The 21,448-nt window shown below is 37.4% G+C and overlaps 1 protein-coding gene across 17 annotated transcripts in view; it reads right to left on the reverse strand.

Annotated features, from left to right (window-relative positions):
- Nucleotides 1–21,448, reverse strand: part of PTPRD (protein tyrosine phosphatase receptor type D) — a 530,840-nt gene that overhangs the window by 139,752 nt on the left and 369,640 nt on the right. For 9 of the 17 annotated variants that reach the window (XR_006416251.1, XM_044445966.1, XM_044445967.1 and 6 more), the window contains 8 exons: nt 18,813–18,946; nt 17,111–17,255; nt 14,026–14,331; nt 12,995–13,188; nt 11,146–11,172; nt 8,181–8,298; nt 4,118–4,705; nt 3,647–3,747 (listed from right to left, as the gene is read on the reverse strand). Coding sequence is in view for 16 of the 17 variants with exons in the window: in XM_044445966.1 (XP_044301901.1) it covers nt 3,647–3,747; nt 4,118–4,705; nt 8,181–8,298; nt 11,146–11,172; nt 12,995–13,188; nt 14,026–14,331; nt 17,111–17,255; nt 18,813–18,946 (1,613 nt within the window). In the remaining variant the exon portion in view is untranslated. The remainder of the gene's footprint in view (nt 1–3,646; nt 3,748–4,117; nt 4,706–8,180; nt 8,299–11,145; nt 11,173–12,994; nt 13,189–14,025; nt 14,332–17,110; nt 17,256–18,812; nt 18,947–21,448) is intronic. The other 8 variants (XM_044445974.1, XM_044445970.1, XM_044445968.1 and 5 more) reach the window with 5 other exon arrangements.

A 21,448-nucleotide genomic window follows, 5' to 3' on the forward strand; every position in this document is an offset into this window, starting at 1 on the left:
GTCTGTGAACAGCCAAAATTCACCAGTGAATTCAGCTAGTGAGTTCCATGACTGAGTGGCACTGTGCTCTTAGCCACTACCCACTAACTCTTATGCTGATCCTAATGCAAAAAGTAGCCTGGAAAAGCAGTATCTCCTGAAGCATGAATTCTGTCCATCTAGTGGGATTTCCCAAAATTCAGCTAATCTATTTAGCACCATTATTTGCTGTTTATTTTGGAATTTAGCACCGGAATTGCTGTGTGTTTACCTAAGTGGAAGCCTCACTGAACTCCTTAGGACTTAGGTTTGAGTGGACACATCCAGGATTGCAAAATCAATGTTTCAGGAGTTAGATAACAACTGAAACACAGTTTCTAAAAACTGTGACTTAGGTTTAAATGTAGGGTTTCCAAGCGAATGTTTTCCCAGATTCATTTCCAGAACTTTGCTGAAATCACTTGATTCACATCTTTTTATTTTTTGTTTTTATATATATTGAACTGTTGGCTTTGTTCCATTAGTAACTTATAAACTTTTATTTCATAAATAAGCCATACATTTGTTTAGCTGGTATTAACTACACATATTCAGCATATTTTTTAGAAGTCCATATTCAATTAATAATTAATTGCCTGATCTGGGCATATATGGAGAATAAGGAAGCTGGTATTTATCTAATTAATATAGCAATAACATTCTATGCCTTTCTTATTTCATTCTGTACCAATACTGTTACCTTCTGCTATCCCATGTGGTATCGTTAGCCTTAAGTGTTCTATACTCTGAAAATTATTTCCTTTTGAAATCAGTTCATATTGATTATGATTTTTATACTGGCATAATTTAACATTTATGCTGCAATATGCTGACAACCTTCTCTTTTTCCATCTTTGAATTTCTAGTTCCAATCAAAATCACCATCCATCATTGCAGTTCAGGATCATCATCTGTTCTATTAAACTGTTCAGGATCATCATCTGTTCTATTATTTGAGAGTTCTATTAAAACTCTCAAATAATGCATCTTCAGTTTGAATCCTCTTGTGGAATCTTTCTGAATCAGATATTTTACTTTTCTTTGAAATACACACCTGTTCAAAACTTCTGCTCAGCTGTGCCACAGTTTGCCCTCTTCACCTGGCTTAGCCCAATTAGTTACATGCTCTGATTCTGGTCCAGCAATATTCAGGAACATGGAATATTCTATTCATCTTCTTTCTCATCACAGATTGATGTCCTCATGCATGTGCTATTATTCTGCAGCATATTCAACATATCCAACTTTGCAGCATATTCTTTCACTATTTACTTGAAAATTTTTGACTACTGAATATGGCTACTCTAGTGACCAAGTTAAAGTGGTACTCAACAATACTAAATTCTTGACATTTGCGTAAGAGTACTAACGCTCCTGTTCCATGTCTGACATTACTGTCTTATTATTGTATATGTTTAAGTATTTTTTCCTATTGAACAACACTGTGATAAGAATGTCCTGGGCCCAAGCTGGATCTGGATGAGACCAACTGAAGATGCAAGGAGTGCAAGAGAAAGGAGGGTACACCTTGACACCACCAGAATAACCCAGGAAAGGATTTTGATCCAGCTAAGTCCCTCTGTTACCACATAAAGCACCTGGCCAAAGGAAGATGCTACACCATGCTCAAGAAATCCATCTGAAGAAAGAGAATTGCTTATTTTATAGTGAGAAGGAAGCAAGAATGGACATTTGCTTATCCACGATATAGTTATCATTTAAACTTCGTTGGTTTGTTCTGTTGCATTCCCTGAATTAGAGGGAGTAATTCCTAGTACATAAATTTTAGGTCATTGATGTGAACTGAAGATTGAAAAAGTGAGCTTTCCCCCGCACAGCTGAAATCTTCAAATGATCAGTGACTAGATGTAGTAAAGGATGCAGGTATTTTTATATTCCAATTCAAAAGATAAGATTCAAAAAGTTAATATAGTATATTTTGAATATTATATCTCAGTTATGGTTAAAGGAATGTATGAAACACTCAGTTTAAGGTATTCGGAATTGCATTACTCTGTGTCTGTCTTTAAGGATATTTCACTGGGAAGCCTGCTATGCAGTAATTGATTAAATAACACAAATGTCAATCTATAGGAACAACATAGGAAAATACTATAACACTAACAGATAACCTTATTTAGATATGAACTTTATTTAAGGATAGTGCTTTAAGGATTTTGTGAAAAATCAGTTGAATAAAATAATTGCATAAAAATTTGGAATTTATTTGCTGCTGTTATCACAATAGAAAAATACTGGGAACAATACATGTGTTTTTAAAGTAAAAATGTTATGGAGAATTTTAGTTCAAAAGTTTAGTTTAAATTATATGCAGGTTTACCTGGCAGTAAGACCCTTGAACTAAACTGGATATAGTTCTGAGTAGAGTCTTAGGATTGTACTGCATAGCATATAATGGCAATGTACAAACCTACAGAGCAATCCTAAGAGGATGAGAGTTTTGCAGTAGTGTAAGAAAATAGGAAGAGCCAAAAGTCCATCTTGACCAAATGTCCATCTGTTCACACAGTGGCCAATCAGCTGCCTGTAGAACCTCACGTGGTATTTCCAAAGCTTCACTGGCAAACACCAAGGAAAGCAAGAGGATGATAGATTTTTCTTCTCCTAAGTGAGTCTTCTGGTTCTCCACTGCCTCTGCCTCTACCCCTACCCCAACATACTGCTAGTTACAATGGGAAGGGAAAAGCCTACAGCAGCTTCAGGCTGGCATATTTAAGGAGCTTTACCTCAGCTGTGCTGAAGAAGCATGGGGACTTTGGATCCAGGGAATCCATGACCTTCACATGCCCCCAGACAGTCTGAAACTAGCTTCTACCATCACCTGTATTTCCATTCTCAATACAGAGCTTTCTGGGGGCATATGGAACTGCTGTCTGACAGATGTAAAGCACTGCTGCCCCATCCGATTCCCACTTGGGAAACTGAACTTAATAAAAATAAAGTAACAAGATAGGTTAAATTAAATTTCTTCTCAGGATGCTATTTAATATAGCATGTATAATGACTGTTTTGTCACAGGAGGATGTCCAGGAAAAAATAATCTTCTGGTGACTTTTCCAACACTGCCTAAATGCACCTTGATTCTAAAGTGCAGAAATGAAGGGAAAAAAGATATAGTTTCTCCATCTTCAGTTTCTTTAAGAGAGCAACAAAAGAAACAAAACTGGAAAATAATTTAGGGATATTGAAAAAGAGCGTCTGTCTTTCAAAATATCCCCCAAATAAATGTTAATCCATGCTTTTATTTAGTTACAACAGTGAATGAAACACAGCCTGTTATTTAAAACAATTTAAAGACCAGAAAAAAAGAAGAGAATTCTTATTTTTGTTATACTTATTACTCTAATGCAACTGGCACCGAGTTGTAAGGGAAGAAAGGCTGATATCATCAGCAATATCTAAGATCAGTCAAAAGTCTGGACGGCTGTCACCATGCTTATATTAAGTGGAAATTTCACACTGTCAGAAAACCTAACTAAACAGCAAGTTTTAGAATTTCTATATAAGCTTCTTAAAAAAAAAAGTCTGGCCGGAAAACGATATCATCAGAACAGTCTTCCATCAGGAGTTTTACCCCTCAAGTCTTTCAAATTACAAAATAACTTACTTTGAAAGGCAAAGCCGAGTTGTAATTCTCTGGTATCTCCCAAGAGAGTAATACTGATGTCTTCATCACTGCTTTGACATGAAAATTTTTTGCAAACACTGCTGGAAAAGGAAAAGCAATGTATTTAACGTATATTTTTACCTTTGGATCCCATCCCACTTCCACCATACATATATCCAACAATCCCCCTACCTGCTTTTAGAAACAAAATGCCATTCTTACAAATGACCACTCCAGATGTTACAGTTTTCTTACCTGTGATTTTTATGTAGATGAGAGCCAGACTTGTCTGATATGACACAACTGAATGCTAACGAATCCAAAACACATGAAAATTTGCATACTTTACCTCTGGTGTTAGTTGAAACAATTACACGATGGTTTGGTCAATTTTAATTATAGCTTCAAAAATAGCGACATCCAAAGACCGAGATTCCTTTAAAAGACAAGCCATAAGCAGACAAATCCTACCTTGATCCACAGGTAATGTCCTAAACTGGACACTGGGACTATATGGACCAGGCCCTTTGCTTGTGTGTGCACGTATTTTTACATCATATGTGGTATCTGGTTTTAAGCCCGAAAGTGTCATAACTGTATCAGCAGGAACAACCGGGACCTCTATTTGGTGATGTGCCACATTGATATCCCTGTACTGCAGGGTATACTTGGTGATAATACCATTTCTCTCTGATAAGATGGGTGCTTGCCAAGATAGCTGGACTGAAGTTGAGGTGGCACTTTCCGAATGTAGGTTTTGAGGGAATCCACTTGGCAGATCTTCTGGAATGGAAATTTCTTTTACCATCTCCTCCCCAAAGCCTACTTTATTTCTAGCGGAAAGCCCGAAGATGTAAGAAGTTCCTTTGTGAATATCAGTAGCTGTGTAGTGGTCATCTTTATCGGTAAAATCCCGTGTTGTAAATGCATCCATGTCTTTGCGGCCAAACCTCAGGCGGTACCCCTGCAGAGGGCCATATGTGTCGACAGGTGGGTGCCACTGAATTAGAGCTGTACTCATTTGTGTGTGGCTAATTACAAGCCGAGGTTTTCCTGGAACTGCAATACAATATTATTTTAGCACAGAATGCAGCTGCGTTATTTTTTTCTAACATTACACTGTATGATTCTTTAACAATTCCTAATGTGACAGACATACATTTTTTCCCTCATTCCTCAACTACTTGTTCAGACAGTGCAAAAGACTTGGGCACAGGTTCTCTCTGTTCCATGACTCCTTTACTTTCTAAACACACACACACACCCCAGATAAGCAAAGACCATGTTAGCTTGAAGCCAATCAACAAATAATCTTACATGTGTAAATGTAATAGTTTGTTTGCATTCATCATTTAAGAAACAACATTTCTGATACTGGATTCACATGTCGGATATGGCCAAAATGATAAAGTACATGCTTTATATGGTCCCAGGTTGAATTACTGGTATCTCTAGGTAGGTCAAAGGAACTGTTGCCCATGGAGGTAGAGTGTATTGAGCCAGAGAAACCACAGGCCAGACTCTGTACAAGGAAGGTTCCTACATATGCATGGCAATTTTTCACATATCTCCATTTCATATGCTACATTTCCAGTCTAATAAACTATGGCTAGGGTTAGCGTTAGGGTGGAGAGAGCTTTCAAACCACAGTTTCCTGGTTTGGGTATCATGGAAAACAATGGTTTAAGCAACCAAGATAACGTAACCAAAGGTTGAGGGGAGAGGGACAGGGAAGAGGCAAGCAGGTAGGCACACAATCTGTTCCCAGTCTGATAAATTGTAGTATACTGGGCAAAGATGCGATGACAAACTAGACAACTGTACAAGCTTCTCAAGCCATTGACAAGAGGCAAGAACTTGTGTGGGCATATGTGTACAAGCACACGTGTGTCCGTGCATGTACATTAGAATCAAGTGGTAAAGCTTTTGCTAAACTGGGTTACTTTAACTTGCAAGAGGAACTTAATTGCATTTATGAAAGCATCTTCATCATTAAAAAAAAAAGAACTACCTGAACCTATAGACATGTTGTGCCAATAAATGCTATAGAGATCAAGCTAGAGGTGGCTTATGTTAGCACAACATAATTAACATTAGTGTTTGTGCCAGATACAATTCCATATAGATTAAGCATAGAGAAAAAGGCTGATTATAATTAAAATTGTCTTGGTGTGTGTGCATGTGTTTTTATATCAGGTTCCTTAAGTTTTTTCAACCAGCAGACACATTTAAGAGCACAAAATAGCTCCTGTGAAAGGTGCTAACTCATTCAAAAAACATTTGTCATAGCACTAAACATACTGAAAGAAAATCCCAAGAACCAAAGTACACCACCCAGAAAGCTACTCTATTTTATTCTACCAGCACCTCCACACGCATAAGGTTGCCATTTCCTCCACTTTCAGACAAAGAACTTTCTGTGCTATGGAGTTTTTATGGAAATGGTTTGCAGAGGTGAGGCCTCTTCCTTAGGACTTTTTTTTCCTCCTTAGAGATTTTTGAAGTATCTGAAAGTCTTCGAGTTAACCCAAGTCCACTGATACTGCTCTTTTGTACATAGGTGAAAGTCTTTTGGCCACAATTCCATAAACATGGGAAGACTTGAATAGGCAAAAAGAGGAAAGGATTACTTTTGAAAAATTCAGGGACAACCATGAATCCTAGCCTTTACTGCCAACGATACATAAATTCTATGTCTTATGGCTATTTCCCACCTGCTCCCCATTGCTAATGCCTTATTCTTGTGCAAACAGCATCCTGTGCATTTTATACGTTTCCTCTTTATTTTCCAATGTATGAAGTATTATTACCTGATTAGTTCTGACTTTTCCCTACTGCTGCATAAAAGGAGTAAGCCACAGTGCTAAGAAAAGACTACAGATGTGTACTTCAGGCCATATTTTTCATTGTATTATAACTATCATTGAAACCAATGGAGCATAAGCAAAAGCAGGAGAGTCCACATAAATAGAATAATAACTCCTTCAGATTTCAAGGAGGAGAGGCTGCTGGAAGCTGTCACTACATTATTTATGCCGTAAATTGCTTTTATTCTTGTGGTGGCCCTCGTGTTTAGAACTATTAAAAAATGAAACCACAAAAAGAAAAAAGAAAAAGAAGAACCAAAAAAAGAAAGGAACCTTGATCAATTGTGCCTATTTGAGGTAGAGAGACAGGGAGGGATGGAGAGAGGGAGGGAGGTGGGGGGAGGTAAGAGTATTATTTCTGTCACAGAATAACAAACTGGAGAAAACTATATGCATGCTAAATCATTTGCTAAAATAAAAAGATTGTATAAGAGCATTACATTATTTTGTCCAATATCCCATCCATAATAATAGCTAGGATTCAGCAGTAGGTCACAACTAATCAGGTCAGAAGCTCTCTTGCAAAAATACCATTTGAATTAATGAGTGCTATTCAAGAGCACAGTAACTGAATTCTAACTATTAAAAAGAGGGTAATATCTCACATTTTGGAAAACACAGGATAGAACCATTTCAATTAAAGAAGAGAGCAAACTTAGGGGCCCTGGGAGGGGGATTCTGCATTTCGATCTTTTCCCCACCCCACCATGGAAAGACCCACTCCAGCTGTTTCCTGAGGTTACAGATGTAGCATTACAGGGAAGAGGGTGTTCCTGTGGGCAGATGGGGAAAGACGAGGCCAGGAAATCAGAAATCCTGGGTCCTTTCCAGCCCTATACCCAGCCGCTGCCAATGTGCCCCCTCTAGGTGAGCTCAAAGGCATGAAGGTCCATTTCAAAGCAGGATAGAGCAGGCCAAAATCACTTCCATCATTCCTTCTGCTTTGCTGGAAGCAATTTGACATTGTAATGGATTCACAGAAGCCTCAGAGATGGGGGTTTCTTCTAAGGGAGGAATGATTGATCACTTCTAGGACACAAGGGCTATGAACCTAAACATTATCATTAAAAAAAAATCTGGAGACTGTTTTCCTGCACAAATATTCAGCTCCTGCCTTCTCTTTCGCATCCATTCATCCAACTACAGTCTTAATCCTTGTTTAGTGTCTGGCAAAAGAGATGTGAGATGAAGTCTCAAGTATCAGTAGAAGGTTGCAATAACTAGGCTTAACATTAGAGGGTAGGTTAACAATTAGCCTAATTGCTTTCACTGCTTCCTTAATATTCCATATGTGTTATATATTTAAGGTGGGATTCAAATATCTGTATTTTTAGTTCCATGTGGCCAAGAGGGATAGTATTTCTTGACCAGCAACCTCCATTAAAAAGCCCTTTTCAACTTTGGGGGCCTTTGCAAAGAGATTTGCAACACTCTTGCATGGGGTTTTGCAGGACGAAGTGGACGAAAGGCAAGAGATGTACAAGTCTTGAGAGCTCTTTAGACCCAACCCATTCTGAAAAAGGTAGGCATACATAAATCGCACTGAAAAAGCAAGATTTTGGATTTCTGTAACCACCTACAGAAGCAATTGGAATCTAAATTCAGGAAAAAAGCACACAATGTTATTTTAAAGGCTTCATGATAAAGGAAATATTCCAAATATTAACCTGCGCCAGTAGTAGACACTAGTCTGGGCTTGCTCCGTGCTCCATCCCCTTTGGTTGTATAGGCTGTCACAGTGAGAGAGTATGTTGTTTCAGGCTGCAATCCAGCTATGGTCATTTCCTAAAATGAAGTGATAAAAAAAACCCCAGAATGCATATTAAAATAAATGTACTACAACATCCAAAAAAAAGTTCCATCACGTAGTTGGCTGAGACATAACTGCATTCAGTGCATATAGGTTCTGTGCCACTTGCAGTGAAAGCAAGCTTTTGGGAATACCAGGAGTAGAACCTGATGTGTGAGATTTTGCATCAAAGAAATAAGCATTTCTGAGCAGCATGCCCAAGATGGTTTTATCAAGCATAAAGCCAAACACGGAGTAAACTGTATTCAAAGGGAGAAACATACTAACACACCTCTCTAAAATGTGCTTCCTGTGACATAACATCAGTATCATAGAATGAGACCAGCTACAGAAAAAAATTCAGAAGTAGTTTCACCCAGGTATTTACCAACCATTATTAAAAGAACAATGAAAATACTAGCTTTAGCCCTGAGAATAGCAATCATGTTCCAGCTTCTAAACGTGTTTCCCCCAACCTGATTTCTTCCATAAGCCCCACCAATGTGTTCAGTGCTTAAGGTTGATGGGAACTGTAGTCTAAAGTATCTGGATGGCACTAAGATGGGAAGGGATATTCTTAACATGCACAATATTGCATTTCAGAATGACTTGCATTTAATAATTGAAAAGAAACAGTTTTATTGAATCTCTGTACAGTGATTTTCAGTATTTGAGTAATGAGTTATTTGACATCTAAAAGAGTCATTAAACATAATTTGAACTGTTGGGAACAAGGGAAGCTGCAAAAAGCATTTGTTCCTTTACACATTTTCTTTGCAGAAAGACTTTTCATGTGCAGTGGAACTTATTCCTAACTAAGCGGATATAAAATTGCAACCTAACACACACACACACACAATTAAAAGATGGGGTGAAGATCAATGCATGTTTAAAACTAGTTATACATGAGAGAGAATCAAACTGATAATCACTGATGAAAGTAATGAGAAAATAAAGTGAACAGAAGTGCAAACTAATTATGTTTAATTTACAGAGCAGATATCAAGAGCATGATCTAGCCAAAATTAAGTACCTTTTAAGTCCCAGTTATCTCAACAAAGAGTTAAGAATTAAGTGAGTGATCAATATAAACATACTTCCAATGACACACAAAAACCTTAACTCTGGCTGGATCATGTCGCAAAATTATAGTTTATATACATTATAATTTATATAGCATGCTCCAATTTGAATATGCAACAAAGGTTCAGTTCCATTTGGGCTGCACTAGTTTTGTGCGGCTGTGGGGTAGAGGGCTGGCAAGAAGAATGGCAACATTTGCAACTGTATTTGTTTTTAACTACACTCAGTGTTACATCAATCACTGTTAGAGTGCTGGACTGAGGTTTGGGAGATCTGGGAGCTAGTCCCACTGGTGACACTCAGCCTAACCTACTTCTCAGGATTGTTGCTATGAGGATAAAAGGAAAAGGAGGAGAACCTTGTAAGTTGCCTTGGGTTCCCTGCAAGAGGAAGAACTGCAAGGTATAAAAGTAACATAATAGTAATGTACATACAGCTGGTGTTGAACACATGACCTGATGCACTCAGAACATCCTATGTGAAAACTGCCATAGCTCTCAATAGAGCTTTGCTTTTACCCTTTCTCCTTTGAACAGGCATTTTGAACAATTTCAATGGCAATGGGAAACATTGTCCATAGATAGCATCATTAGCTCTGGAGCCAATGGGAGGCCATATCTCCCATTCAGCTGTCCATTAAAAAAATCACGGCAGACGTTACCCATGCATAAGGGAAGGATAACCAAAGGGAAAATATGGGAAGTGCGCAAGGGTCTCTTTCCCTAACAGCCAGCTGTGTTGCATATGTGAAACGTGCTGGGCCTTATATTAACCCTCAGTGTAAAAGTTAAGGACTGGGTTTAGAAATATGTTGTTCCAGATATAGGAAAAATGCTAGCATGAAAGCAGAATCTGACCTATGAGTACAACCATCCTGTAAGATAACAGCACATGATGCTAGCTGAGGAGAAAAATGCCTTCAGTGATATATTTGAAAAAACCCAAAGGTCTTTTATCAATCCCATTGAACATTTGTATTTAAATCCTGTGGTATTATATTCACAAAACATTTTCCTGATCAAATTATCTTTTAAAAGAAATGCCATCTTTCAAAAATTAAACACAGATCAAGATCTGAACAGCTACTGCAGCATCCACCTGAATATGACCTATGTGGAAATTCACCATGAGTTGACTGACTGACAGTTTCATTGGGTGGAGGGTGGAAATAGGAATGTAAATGGTCCACCCTTAATTTCCAAATAAGGTTACAGAAGGGGCAAGGAGAGAAGTATAAATTAAGAAGCAGCTTTTCCAGTAGTAATGATGAATCTTAACTGATGATGATGGAAGTGAAAGTCTTGTCTGTAACAAAGCTGTTTGAATGCCACTAGCATTCAATGTATATTTTCACAAATATACATTTAATATAGTGTCTCATTTAACAGAAATGGGGACTATGTTAGCATCTAAAAGAGATCATTGGTTTTACAGCAAGTACACTGGAATTTGAAGGGTACAGAGTCATGAAGCTAATGGAAATGATAAATGATTTGTGCACTTTAAAAAAGTATATTCAAATACACTATGATATAAAATTAGTGCCAGCCATTGAAAGGACTATTATGCGAATTTAACACACTTAAGAAAATTCAACACTGTGCAAAATCACAAGAAAAGAGTAAGAAGGCAGAAAAAACGCCATAAGTGATGAAAAAGCGTGTTAATTCATGCATATGTGCAAACAACCAAAAGTAAAGGTTAATGCAGAAAAGCAAAAGCCACCACACTTTTTTGTTTGGCCAGTCAGTTTTACTCACATGTTCAGTAGTATCATCATATTCCCACTGATCAAGAGTAAAGAATGTTGGGAAGAAAAACAGAAAAGATGAGGAAATACTTGTAGCCTAATTAAAGCAACTTTATCCTTTGTAGGAAAAAAATTGTGAAATCTAGGTAGTAAAATCAGCAAATTGTTTTTTAGTTCCTTGCTTGTTATTAAATTGCAGAATATACTTCTTCCAGGAAAGTTTAGAGACCTCAGTTGGGAGTGTTGTTATTTCATACTAATTTTTTATGACTGCATTAAATCAGGCTGCTGCGATGTAATGAAAGGCTACATTTTGTTTAATCACATACTACTAAGCTATATTCATTTTCATTTCTATTTTACCTTGTCAAAATTAATTTGGTGCACCTGTTTAGATTAGTAGAGGTAATTTATATGTACTGGAGACTTCATATCCATAATGAAACCAATAGTACACTCTTATGACCAAGACCACTTCTTCTATTTTTTAAAAATAGAACCTGAACTATGGCTACAAAAAAGATCTGTATAAAAATGGGAGTCACTATACAACTATATGGTTCTCTTTCTTAGAAATGCAGGTACACGAAGAACAGTGACAATTTTTTTCTTAATCTTTGACATAAATAATAAAATGGGATGGCTTAATGCACTCACCAGCAAAACAGGATGGATTTAAATCTTCACAGTAAAAGCCATACAGATTTTATGTTGTGAGTACACTAAAGCTATAATAAATTATTTCCATATAAACTGTTTCATTTCATTTAGAACCTACAATTTAACAATCATCAAGGCAACATGATCACTATGTTTTGATTCAGAATTAATCTTATTATGATACTAGCATTATGAACACAGATTCCCAAGCTTACAGTGTGTGTGTGTGTGTGTGTGTGTGTGTGTAAACTATATCTTAAAACCTTTATTTTCAAAAGTTCCGTAATCTGCTAAGAACACAGATTCTCTATATAACAGTTTATAAGAAAGAATGGAGTAGTTCCATGCTGTTGGCATATTACATCAGGGGTGTCTGCAGTAATATTTAAACCAGACATTACGTTTTATTAGATCAGTTATAACATTAAACCATGCTCTATTTAAAATATGTCACTGAATTCTAAACCTAAAGTATCAAGTTCTGCTCTAATTATGTATATCTTGCATAATCCAACCAGTGATTTAATTTAAGGAAAAGATTTAAGCACTTGCTTAACCTTCCATTTGAAATTAATAGCATTTTAAATGCATAACATTAGTTGGATCATGCCCACTGAAATAGGAAGAAATGAATGCAAGTATGCAAATTTCCACAGATAGAATTCATAGGCTCAGTTGTAGGATATGCCTGCTGAGCACAGGAACAATACCTGAAGTTTAAACTAATGGTAACACATTGATGCACAGCTCACGTATACTTTATGAATGCACAAAATGTACAGTAGACACACTTAAAAATAATCCTTTGCACAAGGCTTTTCTAATCATGTCTTGATAATGAGAACCACCTAAAGAGAAAGGCAAGGCAAGTCTCACTTCAAAGATTTGACAAAATATCAATATTGTCAAATCTTGTATATCTGTTAATTAGCATGAACATGCATGTGTACATGAACGCAACTGGGGCTGTTCTCATACTGCACCTTTTAATATGGGTAGCTCCAGATTCAGAATGAAATAAGTTTCAGAGGTACAGGAGTCCAACATTTTGGTTCAAAACCATTCAGTATTTTACTCTGATGGCAATAAACTACTGAAACAAGAAGGAAACATTCTAGTTTTCTGTTCAAGCTAAAAAAAGACATAGGTGTGCCATCAATATACCATTTCTGTGTTATCTAGACAATGAGGTGAATTACCTGTGCATCAGCCAACATGATATCCTTCAGCATGGGCTGCCCCCTAGGCTCTCCATTTTCCATCTTCACATAATGCACTTGGTATCCTCGAATTTGACCATGCTGCTTATTGGGGACTGGTGACCGCCATGACACCTTAACAGATGTAGAGTTGACAGCCTCTACCTCGACTTTGCGAGGAGGACCACTAGGAACTGGAACATATCAGTGGATAAAAGAAGAATTACAGGCACTTGTCCCAATCAACCAGCGTCTCTTTCTGTCTTTCTTTCCTTCTTTTCTTTTTAAAGAGCAGACCCACTAAGCCTTCCTTGAAGAATACAAATGAAAACACAACAAATCTGCTCTACATTTCAGTGAAAAGATCAAAAACCATGACTGATGCAAAAATGGAAGAAAAAAGAGTATTAAATAGAAAAAACATGTAAAAATGTACAAAAGCCAAGGAAGATGCTTTGAGACTCAAAGCATTAAAGTACAAAGAAGTATTTTAGTAATCAAAATAATAACAAAACAAGAAAAAGACTCTTAAAATGTTGTTTGTTTTCTGTTTTTTTAAAGTTGGGGCAAAAAGTTAAGGACAACTGGGCTATCATCTTCAGTGTTCAGATATGAAATATATTCAGCATCCAAAATATTATAAAAGTGATGAGCATCAGTTCTTTAAAGAGAGAGAATACTTTAGAGTATTCATAAACAGAGAATTAAAATTGGAAGATATAAAAATTAAGAAAAAAGAAGGATTAAAATCTCAAAATATTTCCATTTTGTTGTAAGGAAAAAATGTACATTTTAATAAGGGGTATCAGAGTTTGATTATTCTGGTCAAAAAAGAAAATAGTTTGGTTTCAAAACAAAAACAAAAGAATACCACACATACACAAATGCAGATATTGGCATTTTGTGTTTGAAATAGTTTGTGAAACTGAACTGGGGAAAAAGATGAGAAGGGGGAAAAGAAATATTCTTAGACCATATAAAGACAGCAGATTGAGACAGAGTGTCAAACTGATGTGTTGTAGGAAACATACCATCTTCATCTGTCCGAATCAATACAAATTCGCTCTCTGGGCCAGGTCCGACATCAGTGTGGGCTGTCACAGAAATCCGATATTCAGTCCATTTTTCCAACTGTTCCAAAAGATACTGTGTAGTGTCCGGAGCAATTCCCAAAATTTCATGGGGCTTGTCATCTTCTCCATCAATTCCAGAGTACTTGATGGAGTAGGAAGTGATAATTCCATTCTGTTTTTCCACTGGAGGAGGCTGCCAACTTACCAAAATACTAGTGGAGCTGGGGCTGTTGCAACTAATGTCTTGAGGAGGAGCTGATGGCTCTAATTTCAGTAGTGGGTTAAAGGAGGGTTTGAGTGAAAGGACAGAAGTGGTTGAAGAAAAAAAATGAACAAAAGGAAAGAAAAAAATAAATAACAAAGGGCAAACTCAGGAAAAATAAAATCACAAACTTAGAAAGCAGAAACTTTACACAATCTTATGAGCCTTGGCTTATTAAAGTGAACAAACTGAAAATGAATTAAATAAAAGGTGAAAAGGAATGTGGGGGAAATACATGAAAATGAACCTCAATATTTTTTTACCTACCTGTGATTAAAAATTCTTCTTGAAATAAAAACATCAAACATCATACTTCTCTGTCTCTATGCATTTGTGCTCTTACATGATTGCTGGTCTTTCTTTTTCTTTTTTTTAATCAAATGTTTGGCCATACTGTCCTGTCTTGTATCACTATTCAAAATATTGCTTTGCATGACATAAAACATTACTTTGTACTAAGCACTGAAAAAAATCAAATCTGTTTTTAACTCTGGTACGTCTCAAATAATAAGTAAAAAGAGCCCAAACCATAAACATACTACTGATTTCCTATCACACTTTTATTTGCAAGTGAGTTGGCATGGACCAAGCCAACTATACTTAAAGTTTAATGTAAACTGTGAGTACTTATTCAAACACTGGTTGTAGTCAAATAAGGTAAAACATGCAGAATCTATAAGAAGATTGTGCTAGTTCAGTCAAAGATGTACCTACCATGCAAAAGTGACAGGGCTGATGATTCTGACTGTAACTTATACTTACCCTGGGTCGAGTCTTTCTTTTATATTTTAGCTCCTCTTGGAGAAACCTTGACTAGCAAAGAGTTAAAGTCTACCAGCGATTTTATAATGCATACAAAAAACTATACCCCCTCCCACTCTAAACAAGGAACAAACCTCTAATATATATTTTTAAAACTCTGTGAAGCTCCCCACAAAAAGAAAAGTTTTCTAACTAAACACGATACACTTGGCTTGTTGCTCTCTGGATCCTTTGGCTTACAACCTCTGTCAGCTCCAGCCCATACAGCCGATGGCAAGGAGTGACAGGACTTATAGGTCAAAACATTGGAGGGTGGCACAAGTAGTCCACCTCTCTTTTATATGCTATGTTACATTTCTCTGAAAAACAACCAGAATATTTGTCCACTGTTGTTTATGCAAATACGTTTAAAATCTATTTGAAGCACTTAGCTTGCAGAATACTTTACCAGCACCTTTTACTACATTTAGCATGTAGGTATTTGAAATGTTTGGAGAAATTTGATACCTTGATCTCCCTCCCCTCACTCACTCATTCAAGCATGCAAACACATCTATGCACTATGCACGATTTCAGACTCCCACTGATTTAAGGGTTGATTTGTCCATGCTCTTTTTCTAACTCCTTTTGGGCTGCCAAAAGGTTTAGAAGGTGCTGGGTTTAGAAACATCAATTCAGTCAAAGCTAAGTGTTTCTGAATAGATATCTGTAAGATTGCACAAATTTTCAATTTCCCCCCTACCCCAAAATGACATGGGGTACTTTTCAAACATGGATATGCTTTTAATAAAGGATTTAGTTTTAGGCAAGATTTTTTTAATTATATCCTGCCATTTCTCCTTCCAAATAACTCAAGGCACCTTACATTATTTTCCTCCTATTCTCATTCTTGTCCTCACAACAATAACCCTGTTGGTAGGTTGGGCTGAGAAACTGTGGGTGGTTCAAATGCACCCAGTTGGTGTCATGGCTGAGTGGGAACTAGAACCCAGATCTGAGTCTCAGCTCAGCAGTCTATAATTATATCCTGCCATTTCTCCTTCCAAATAACTCAAGGCACCTTACATTATTTTCCTCCTATTCTCATTCTTGTCCTCACAACAATAACCCTGTTGGTAGGTTGGGCTGAGAAACTGTGGGTGGTTCAAATGCACCCAGTTGGTGTCATGGCTGAGTGGGAACTAGAACCCAGATCTGAGTCTCAGCTCAGCAGTCTAAACCACTACACCACACTGGATCCCTCATGGAAGAGAATTCTTATGTAAAAAAGAAATGCAAATATGAGAAACATCTTCCAAGCAGTCTGAATTTAAAAATAGGATTGCATGGAATGACACATTGTCACTTTTTATTTTTTACAAGTTTGCTTCAATCAAGAATGCCCTTTCTTTGAAGGAATATGTAATAGTGTACTTTTGAATAAAATGTTATTTGGTGAATAATCCACCTAATTTGTAAAAGTATGTATTTTTCTGTAGATATTTAAGTGTATTGTAATGGCAGACTCCAGTGAATGGCAAAAGCTAATTTATGGCCAAAGCTGTTCTGAAATTCCCAACATTCAAAAAATACTCCAGAAAATGGCTAGAGTACAAAATTTTGTACTCAGAGCAGTGGATGCAGGGTCCACCTCTAGTTGCTCTTAAGGGTTCCAACCATGATTACAGGCACCATACCACTCATTTAAGAAAATGCAAAAAGCATGGGATGTATTCAGTTGTGTTGGTCCCAGCAGAACAGCCACTGTTGATGGATGTTGATGATTCCCCCTTTCCCATGCACCCTTATGTGCTCCCCACAAACTTGGTTGAGATGGATGGCGAGCAGAACAGGATTAACCCATGCAGTGTGGCATGTCACCCAACGCTTATAGTTCTTTGCATGTATCTACCTAAGATTTCAGTTAAATTCTCTCTAGTTGGCTCCAACTAGAAAGTAACAGAGTTTTCTGTGCCTGTCAAAAATGTCGCCAACAAATATAAGGAAGCAAAATGGAAGTATTCAAGGAGAGACACCTACTTGACTGCATTGTTCTAGCTGAGATTTCTGCTGTTGAAGCACCAAGACCTTGTGGAGAGCGTGCAGACAGTCTGAAGTAATACAAACTATTTGGTTTTAGGCCTTGTAAGTGGTAAGATGTAGCTGGATCAATAGAAATACGTTGCTAAATGGCAAATCAGAAAGAAGAAGGAAAGAATGACTATTTGGTTGCCTGCACTTTTGCAGCATCCAAACCTAAAACTTCTGTTTAGGCATAAAGACCAATTGAAATCTTATGGCAGGCTGATGAAGACTACCGGAAACACTGTGTGTGGCTACAGCTCCATGCAACTGTCACATTGTATCAGTTTTTGTGCAATGAAGGGCAAAGATTTACATCTGTGCCTTACAGCTACATTCTTTTCATTTGTACTGGCCATTGCCTGTAGGGTCCCAGTCTAAACCAGTAAACTAGTATGGAGGACAGGAGGACTTTAATATCTGCACGGAGGGTACCAAAGTGAAACTCTTTTTACCATGTTTGAGAAACACATGGCCCTGGTGGCAGGTGGTGCCAGCACACAGACTTTCCACATGATGGGGCTGGCCTGGAGGGTAACTGCTCTTGAATGTAACTGTTAGGACAGGAAGGTCTTCAGCCACATTCCCCTGCCTCCAAAGGATTTCAATGGAAATCACATTGAACTAATTATAGTTAAGTTCATATCTTAAACCATGAAGAAACACTTTAGTAATGCCATTGTTCTGTTTCAAAGCTGCTTTTCCTATACTGTGCTGTCTTATGCACACAATGGAAAATAATTAGAAGCAAATTTACACAAACAATAGAACAAAACTGAGCAAGATACCAGTATGCAACCAACTGTGTATGTATTGGAGGGAGTTGTTTGATAGTTTAGAGGTCACTAGAATAACAATGAAACATGCATCTGCTCAGCAATATTTGTTACAGATATAAAGATGGACTTTTATCATAAGGTGATCTTGAACTTCAGAAGAAACTATAGTTAGACAATGTTTAACTGTATGTTCTTACAATTAAACACTGTCAATGATCTGATACAGGCAAGGCAATTAATTCTCTCAAGAAATTCACCTATAAAACCTTAATAGAAGACTAACTACCTGTCTAGCACAACCCAAAATTCAACACAGTGATGTTGCAAAAGAAGACTGATCTGTTTGAGAGATTGTCATTCCTTGGTTGTATCTTAAGAAACTTCACATGACTTTGTCTGGGAACGTAGCATCACTCTTCAAGCGATACTACACTATATGCAAATTCATGTGCATTTAAGATGAAGAAATAATGACATACTAGATGTGACAGTCATGAAGAATGACCATAACTTACCTTAATCACACAAGTATCTAAAAGAAATTGAATCTTGACAGTACCATCAAATCTAATACTAAGCATCACTTTGCTGACATGTAACATAACATTTGATAATCTGAATGCTGTAAGATGAATTTTATATAAATTAGGGAAGCTACTTCAGCCAAATTCTTAAAAATCTGTGAGGGGTGGATGATCATAGTTATGGGGTATACATATATAGTTGTGATATCTTAAATGTTACATTAATAGAATGAATAAAATGTTGTTGTCTTGGCACAAGGACTAAAGGAACACTACTCCAGTGTCATGATTAGTGCAAACTGTAGGTTTGGAATAGTAGCAAAATGTTTGTAAAAGGTGGGAAGTTATCAAATTTACCTCTTCTCCATGTTCTCCATCTTTGTAAACAAGATCATAGTTGGAGATTGTGTCAGACCGTGGAGGGGTCCAAGAAAGTAATATGCTTGTTTCAGATTCAGGTTCAGCTTTGAAGTTCAATGGCTGTCCCGGTACTGAAACAGGAAGACATTATATCAATAAGTATTATTTAGGATACTTATTCAACAGTTTTTCAAGGATTGTTCCTCACAGCTGTACATTCCTTCTCAAGTGCATTCAAATTAAAGGACTGAGTAGGTATAGCACATCTCCAGTAAAAAGCACTTCCTACCCCCAACACAGACATGCGCACAAAATATATTCCAAACATATTTTGTGCTTGCTTTCTGTGCAACTGTTTGCTCAGGTAGGAAATTAAACCCACAATCCTGGTCTTTATTAGAGTTACTACTGTGGCTTGAATGGTATTCACTTCTCACAAGTACTACGCACACATTGACATGTTAATTGTACTTTGATCTACACTGCTACAGCACAGACTCAGAAATTACCACATCATCCTACATATGAGGAAGCTGGAAAACTGTCTTTTGGATTCTCATCTTTTACTTACAGCAAAGGCAGATTTGTGCTAAGTGTTTATCCAGCCAAAGCAAATATTACCATGCATATTACCATGATAAATATGATCATGAAGAAGGAAGGAAAAATCTATCCTTTGCCACCCATGTAGCAATGTAATACTTTGGGGAAAAGGTTTCACACTGTAGTTCCACATACCAGCTAATCTTGTGACCTCTTACTGAATAATCATCTCAGAGGAACAGATCTTTAATATCTCCCTAATTCTTAAAAGTTCATGCTATATTAACATGGGTAAGAAATATAGCAGATACATATTTGGCAATGGCAATAACTACTCTGAAATGTATAGTTAGCATACGTGACAGAAGTGCAAAGGCTAAATGAATTGCCATGGTTGTAGCTCAAACAAGTTACATGCCGTCCAGGTCTCAGGTGCAATGCTTCAGCATGCAATCAGGAGCTTTCTGTAATCTTCTGCAGCAGGAGGTTTGAGAGCTAAAGAGGTAAGTCATGTTCTAAACTTAATGGCAAATTTCCATCTCAGCAATGCATGCATTTCATATGGCATCATTACTTCACTTCCTAAGACTTTACATTTTAAAGTACTGGTTTCCGTTTTAGTTTTAAACTGTGTGGATGTGGGTGGATGGGTTGGAATCAGGATTGCAAGCTTGAGATGTACGAAAGGACTCTTAAAGTAAGTAAAGGTAAAGGTTTCTCCTTGACATTACATCCAGACATGCCTGACTCTAGGGGGCAGTGCTCATCTCCGTTTCCTAGCCGAGGGAGGCAGTGTTTGTCCACAAACAGTCTCCATGGTCATGTGGCCGGCATGACTAAACACCAAAGTGCACGGAACGCTGTTACCTGCCCACCGAAGTGGTACCTTTTTATCTAATTGCATTTGCATGCTTTCGAACTGCAAGGTTGGCAGGAGCTGGGACGAAGCAACGGGAACTCACATGGTTGTGCAGATTCAAACCGGCAACCTTTCGATCTACCAGCCCAGCAGCACAGTGGTTTAAACCACTGCGCCACCTGCAGTCCCCAAAAGGGCTCTTACTCCTGCACTAATTTTGCTGATGAAACTCTTCCCCTAGAAGTTGCTGCTTGATCCAAGAGGTAAACTGTTATTGGCAACAAGAGCACCTTCCAGGGCTAAAAGCATCAGTTTGGGGAAAAGGGTTGAAGGCTTCTCCTCATTCACCACAGTCCTGATCCTGTGTGGGTGAATGTGTTGGATTTTTTTGAATTCACGAAACAAAATTGCCCTGAATATGTTCCTAAAATGAAGACATTTATTGAGGAAGGAGATGCTGCAAAATGTTATATATCTATCTACAGACACTGGCCCCCTAGCACATTTGTCTCTTGGTCATGCTGACTCTTTGATATAAACACCCTTCAGTATGGCTAGACATGGGGAAGCTAGCTGTATGAGTGTTACCAGACAAATGAGCAGCAAGGCAATCCTTGCTCTTTGACCCCAATACTTCTTTGTGTCTATGTTACGTTTGGCGTACTGTGGGTGGGGGGAGCAGGGGCTTTGTAAGGAAAATATTAGGAATAAATTCTATTGGGAAGGAGTTTAATTTGAGCTCTGCCTTCCTTACTCCATTAAAATTAGCAAAATTTGAAGAGTTCTTTTTAAATAGTCTCTCTGATACAAGTCTTTAATGTTAAACATCTATATTTGTTGCATTTTAATGCAACTCCCTTCCTTACAAGTAATACAGATTAAGCTGATCATTTAGTTAAGTAAGGAAGTCTAATCAAAGGAGGAGAAGAGAGGGAAAAAGACAAGGAAATCAAGATGCAGATTGTCTTCCCAGTCCCGACTCTGAGGTACAATGATTGATCAAGTGATGCAATGGCTCATAGAACATTTCTTCAAACTAAGGAAAAAGAAAGACCACAGCTCTAAGTATATTTCTGTAACTTTATGACTGTGGGAAAAGAAATTCTGTATACATTTCACAAAGAGAACTATGATCATTTATTCATAGTTATTAAAATCCTTTGTGAAATGATTATTTATAAGAATGAGTGGACAACGGTTCACACTTGGAACCTAAAATGGGAACTCTTGA

Source organism: Varanus komodoensis, unplaced genomic scaffold (genome assembly GCF_004798865.1).
Source record: "Varanus komodoensis strain SLA01 unplaced genomic scaffold, ASM479886v1 scaffold5, whole genome shotgun sequence".
Lineage (NCBI taxonomy): Eukaryota > Metazoa > Chordata > Lepidosauria > Squamata > Varanidae > Varanus > Varanus komodoensis.